The following is a 6000-nucleotide window of genomic DNA, read 5'->3' as shown; positions in this document are numbered from 1 at the left end:
CCCCCTCCTCTCCCTCTCCACTCCCCCTCTTCTCCCCCTACCTCCACTCCCCCCTCCCCTCCACTCCCCCTCTCCTCCCTCCCCCCACTCCCCCTCTTCTCCCCCCTCCCCCCATCTCCTCCCCCCTCCCCCCACCCCCTCCCTTTCCCACCTCTCCACCCCCCTCCCTCTCCTCCCCCCACCCCCTCTCCCTCCCTCCCCCTCCTCTCCCCCTCCACTCCCTCCCCTCTCCACTCCCCCTCTCCTCCCCCTCCCTCCACTCCCCCCTCCCCTCCACTCCCCCTCTCCTCCCTCCCCCCACTCCCCCTCTCCTCCCCCTCCCCCCATCTCCTCCCCCCTCCCCCATCCCTCCCTCCCCCCTCCCCCCTCCTCCCCCCATCCCTCCCTCCCTCCCTCCCCCCTCCCCCCATCCCTCCCTCCCCCCTCCCCCCATCCCTCCCTCCCCCCCCCCTCCCTCCACTCCCCCAACTCCCTCAACCCCCCTCCCCCAACTCCCTCTCCCCCTCAACCCCCCCAACTCCCTCTCCCCCTCAACCCCCCCCCTCCCCCAACTCCCCCTCAACCCCAACCCCCCCTCAACCCCCCCTTCCCCCACCCCCCCCTCAACCCCCCCTTCCCCCAACCCCCCCTCAACCCCCCCTTCCCCCAACCCCCCCTCAACCCCCCCTTCCCCCAACTCCCCCTCAACCCCCCCTTCCCCCAACTCCCCCTCAACCCCCCCTTCCCCCAACTCCCCCTCAACCCCCCCTTCCCCCAACTCCCCCTCAACCCCCCTCCCTCAACTCCTCCCCCCCGCACTTGCACCACGAAACCGCAGCACGAGGTCTCCCACCGCCCCCGCCCGTGCGTGCGCGTCCCCCCCCGGCCGCGTGATTACGCAACAACGCGGATGACGTCGCAGGACGGCCGGCTGCCATGGCGGTTTATCCCCTTTAAGGAGGCGGCGAGCGGCCGGAGTCAGGGAGGGGGGTGTGTGTGTGTTTGGGGGGGGGCAATTGTCTGCCGATGGAAATAATACCTCCCCTCAAAAACAAAACAACCTTGCCCTTCGCCAGCACGCAAACGGTATATGTTTTTATTTTAGGGGTGGTGGGAGGCGGTTTGCAGTGTCGGGGGTGGTCGGGTTGAGGGAGGGAGGGAGTTGCATTGAAGGCAAATGGCGAGGCGAGGGGGGAGCGGGCCGCTTGGGGCAGGCCTGCTCCCGCCGGCCGCACGCTGAGCCGTCTGATGGCGTCCACCTACCGCCGGCAGCTCTCACCGGGGCTGTTGTTGGTGGGTGGGGGGGCGGATTGTGCATCGCCGCCTCAGTGCTGCGGGGATGGCTGCCAAATCCGGTCCCGAAATAATGGCTGTGCGAGGCGAAGGCAGCCACCAGCGAATGCTCCTGGAGCAAGAAATTACAATTAACATCTAATAACCACTGACAGATCGGCGAGATCTCAGTATCCTGCTGTCTGACCCACTCTGGGATTAATTTGTTGGGTATACGATTCTTATTTCCAATTTAATATATTTTATTGTGATCCCAGTGAAAAGTTTATATAACAATGCATTGCTTGGAAATTGTTTCGAATTTGAAGGCTGAAGCTTGATTTGCAAGCAGCACAGTGTCCTTGAGCGCGTTTTCTCTCGGCGTCTGTTGTTCTGCACCATTCGTGGAGAGGGAGGAAGTGGAAGGGAGGGGAACGGCTTTTCATTGAGGGAGTGGGGGAAGGAATATGAATCCCCATCGGCGGGGGCCTGAATTTTGCAGGAAGTTTTGAGGGGAAAGTCGCGCATGTGCAGGAGAGGTTCCATTATCCTGCAAAATATATAGGAAGGGATCCAGCGTAGACGCAGCTGTTTTTAAACCTAATCACAGAAAAAAATACCTTTTTTAATGGCAATCTCCTGCAAGTTGCTGCATGATTGTTTGTTGTGTTTTAGCCTTAATTGCACATCGCAGCACCGCGGGTAAAACATTCTGTAATGTTTAAAAGAAATACTGAGATAAATTAATCAGCACTTTTGTCTAATGGGCCTTGTATGGACAGACAATAACATAAAACACAAATGTTTTTGCTGCCTATTTTGTTGTTTGCAATAGTGAAAGCTTACAACTTTTTTTCTTTTATTTTTAGGATTGCCCCGAAAATTGAATTATGAGGTGCTTTTGTTGCACTCCCCAGCGTTCCTGGTTTGCTGCTCTCTCATTAGGATTTTAAACGCTTCCCCCCCTCCCTCCCCATCCAGCTGCTCTTGAAACACACATGGTGCATTGTTGTCGTTCCCTATATCTGTACACCAGTGCTGCTCAGTAACCTTCAGCAAGTGGGTTGACGACCTCTAGGATAAATATAGTTTGTTTTCTAGGCCCACTGCCCTACTGTACTGCAACCATGGAGCCCTGCATGGAGTATTTCTTGACACAGGTGCTGCAGAAAGACATGGGACGTCGGCTGCAAATTGCTCAAGAGCTCATAGAGTACATCACAGATCGCCAGAAGTCCTATGATCTCGAACATGATCAATCAATGCTTGATCGAATGATTGATGGTCTTGGAGCTGGTTGGGTAAACTCCAGTAACTTTAAGGTATGCTTATGTTGACATCTGGACAATCAGCTTTTCCTAGCATTATTTTAAAATGTCAACATTGTGGGCTGAAGGGCCTGTATTGTGCTGTAATGTTCTATGTCTTTAATATTTTCTTGATTTGATAACCAATTTGCCCTCTCCCCAGTAGTTTTCTATAACAGCTTTCTGATCATAAATGATTCAAATTTTCATTGCAGAAATATGTCAGATGATTTTTGATAGGAAAATGTGATATCAAAGCTTTTCGAACAGTACCCGAGCTTTAACAAGTGAGCAGTCAAAGTACGTTTTGTAATGCCGTTACCTTGGTGTGCAATTGATTTTTGCCTTTGAGCTCTTTGTGTTCTTTGGGTGGACCTTGCAACTTTTGAGGATTCGGTCTTTGGCTGTTGAAATTGGAGTTTGTGGGCAGTACTATGAGCATTGCAGTTTTGTTTTTGAACATGGTCCAAATTTTGGATTATTAATGGATTTGGTATTTCTTTAAGATGAACCACAAAACCATTCGAGTTCTACAAATGGGAAACATTCTGTCTAAAAATCCAGGTGGATCTACAGGAAGAATCTTGGGGTTTTGAAAATCAGAATACTGTGTAGGTGGATGAAGCATAAAAAAAATTCAACTCGACTACAGTTTGTAAATGCAAACAAAGTCATTCTAAAATCAAATCCCCATACTTTTCAAATGTAGTTCATGCTTGGTGTGCATTTGAGGGTTTTATTTAGTTAAATCCGATGACTCTATCTTATCCATAATAACAACTCTATTTCACATCTGTCACCTCTGCCTCAGGCAATCTGTTGTTGAGACCTTCATCCATGGTTTGTGACTTCTACCCTCAACTATTTCTGGCTGGGCCCTTTCTCCACCATCTACAGACTTAAGCCTATTCAGAACTCCTGCTCTTTGTTTCACTTGTGATATTAGTCCATAAAGATGAGTTGATGTTCTTTGCAGTATTGGGGCTTTGTTAATGGTGCTGGTGCTATTGAGTGAGGGATGGCAAACATGAGTCTGGCTGCAATTTATTGGTTACTTAAAAATACTTCAATATGTACAGTAAATACAATCACTACTCGTCTTTCTCTACATTCATCATACCATCAATTCAGTACATTTTCTTACAAAGTGTCACATGACACTAGCATTTCCTCAGACAATGCACTTGTAAAGTATTTGAGAGGCTGCTGCTCAGAGCAAAACCCCTAAATGTCCAGCGATGGCTTGATCTGAGACTATGGTCCTTCCCTGCAAAGGCTTTGTGATGGCTGCACCAAGCTTCAGTTCGTACCGTAGTTAATACTCCTGCACCTCGGGATGTGCCAGTCAACAGCACTCACTTGCACACATCTCTTCATACTAGAAGACCAACATGTTTTGGGCAGATCAAAGTGTCTTTCACTGAGCTAATGATCTACCAACAGCGGTTGATGTTTGTCTTGGTATGCATACCTAGGAACTGTCTGTTGGGTCATGGCGTTCTCTGATGCAGAATCTCAGGGCGATCCTCGACAAGGACCATTGCTTCCTTTTGCAGACTTCGGTAAAGTGTCTACAAGGAGTTGGATGATCATCTCTTCTGCACAGCAGCATCTTGAGGGTGGCATGCAGTGGGAGTGAAACTGTCTGTGCAGGAAGGATTTACTGGGAGTGTCTCTGTGAGCCAAGCCAGGCCTTGGTGGTGGTTCATGAGTTCCGGCAATGAAACTCTCTACCAAATGACTTTGACAGGTAGTGTGGCTGGGTCCAACTGAATGGAACATTCATGGCAGTAAGGCCAGCTCCATGCTTTGCAACACTGGATAGATAGAACATCATCACATTGTGAAACTTGCGTGCTTCACACACAGCTTGATGCAGCCAATCACAAAGGTAGCCATCAAGATGAAGGCCATGTTGGGTTCACTTCGCCTTTTTTTTTTGGGAGACTTGTATGTTATGACATGATAGTTTTGATCCATTCTTCATCTCCAGATGAAACAGAACATTGCTCAGATGACTGCCACAGACATGGGTACGGACCACATCTCTGTCATGCAGAAGAGCACTTCACACCTAACGACAGGGTTCTTGCGTGCTATTGAGAGGGAGCACTGCGCCCACGTTCCCAATTTTTGTTTCCCCTTGGCTTTTTATTGCAGCTAATTCTTCCTACACATTCTGGCTCTTCCAAGCCAGATTCCCAATGCCTTCAGGTAGTCAGACATTCAAGGCCAGGTTAAGCTGGTTGTAGACGCTGATCAGTCTGTGAACTGTTGGTCTGAGCAGAAGATGATGATGGTGACCTCCTCGTACAGGGGAGCATTGATCTGAATGTCCCCACTGCATGGCGTTGTTGCCTTTGTATGCCCTGTCTTTCCTGATGGTTTGATTAAAAGGCTTGATGCAATGCAGAAACCAGATTGAGGAGAGTGCACAGCCTTGCCTGACTCCAAATTTGATGGGGAAACCTTTTGTTTTCTACCCATCAATTTTGATGCGCTACTGATGTCTGTGTAAAGCAGTTGTATCCAATTCCCAATTCCCCCCTCAGCCCATTTTGGAGATCGTGGCCACCTTGTGCGTCGGCTGGTTTTGATGGTTACTGCTACAAAAAATAGATCTAGGTGTGAGTGAAGATGAAAGTGAGCTTGCAATTGCTTCTTTTCATGTGAGTGAGGAATAGTTAGTTAGGAAGAGCAGTTGTCTCCATCTTTTTGTGTTAAGTTAACAAAACTTCCTTTGATGATCAAAGGAGTTGGCTTTGCGTGCTTTATATTTGTAAAATATTTTAAGTTTTGATGGATTTTTTGATAAAAGTGATGCCACTTTTAATTCCACGATTTGATATGTTTTAAGATATTTTTGCTGTGTAGCCGTCAGATTAAATGTGACATTTTAAGAGGATAAACAACTTACAGGACAAATATGCTTTGATAATGGTACATAGTTGGTCCAAAATCTTTGGATTGTCTATATAAACCAAACTATTTAAGTACTTGCATGCAGATTGTATTGCTTGTAGGTTGAATTTCGACTTTCTTGGCCATGTTTGTAATTCCTAATTTTGTATATTACTTAAGTCAATTTGGCCTTGTAGCTCAGTTGCTAAAAGTGCAGGATATTGGGCTGTTCCTAAACAGTCAGTGGTAAAGACTTTGGCATTTGGGGAATCTTTTTCTATCCACTTAGAGGCAGAGTCATGCATCATGGAAACAGCCCCTTCAGCCCAACTCGTCCTTACCGACCAAGATGCCTACCTAAGCAAATCCCATTTGGCCTATATCCTTGTAAACCTTTCCTACTTCTGCTTCTTTGTCTTGTGATCTATCTACCACTTTCCTGCCTCTACCACTCTGGCAGCTCATTCCATATACCCACCATCCTGTGTGGGCAGACAAAAATTGCCCCTCAGACCTCTAAATCTTTCTCCTCTCACAAATC

At 48.3% G+C, this 6000-nt stretch overlaps 1 protein-coding gene across 1 annotated transcript in view; it reads left to right on the top strand.

The window, feature by feature from the left end:
- The first annotated feature begins 911 nt into the window (after positions 1-911).
- clasp1a (cytoplasmic linker associated protein 1a) overlaps positions 912-6000 on the top strand; it is a 218541-nt gene continuing 213452 nt past the window's right edge. The window contains exons 1-2 of the mRNA XM_052029250.1: positions 912-1065; positions 2121-2573. Coding sequence (XP_051885210.1) covers positions 2379-2573 — 195 coding nt within the window. The 5' untranslated portion in view covers positions 912-1065; positions 2121-2378. The remainder of the gene's footprint in view (positions 1066-2120; positions 2574-6000) is intronic.

Source organism: Pristis pectinata, chromosome 1 (genome assembly GCF_009764475.1).
Source record: "Pristis pectinata isolate sPriPec2 chromosome 1, sPriPec2.1.pri, whole genome shotgun sequence".
Taxonomy (NCBI): domain Eukaryota; kingdom Metazoa; phylum Chordata; class Chondrichthyes; order Rhinopristiformes; family Pristidae; genus Pristis; species Pristis pectinata.
Note: the sequence above shows the minus strand (reverse complement) of the source record. Positions and strands in the feature narration are given on the sequence as shown.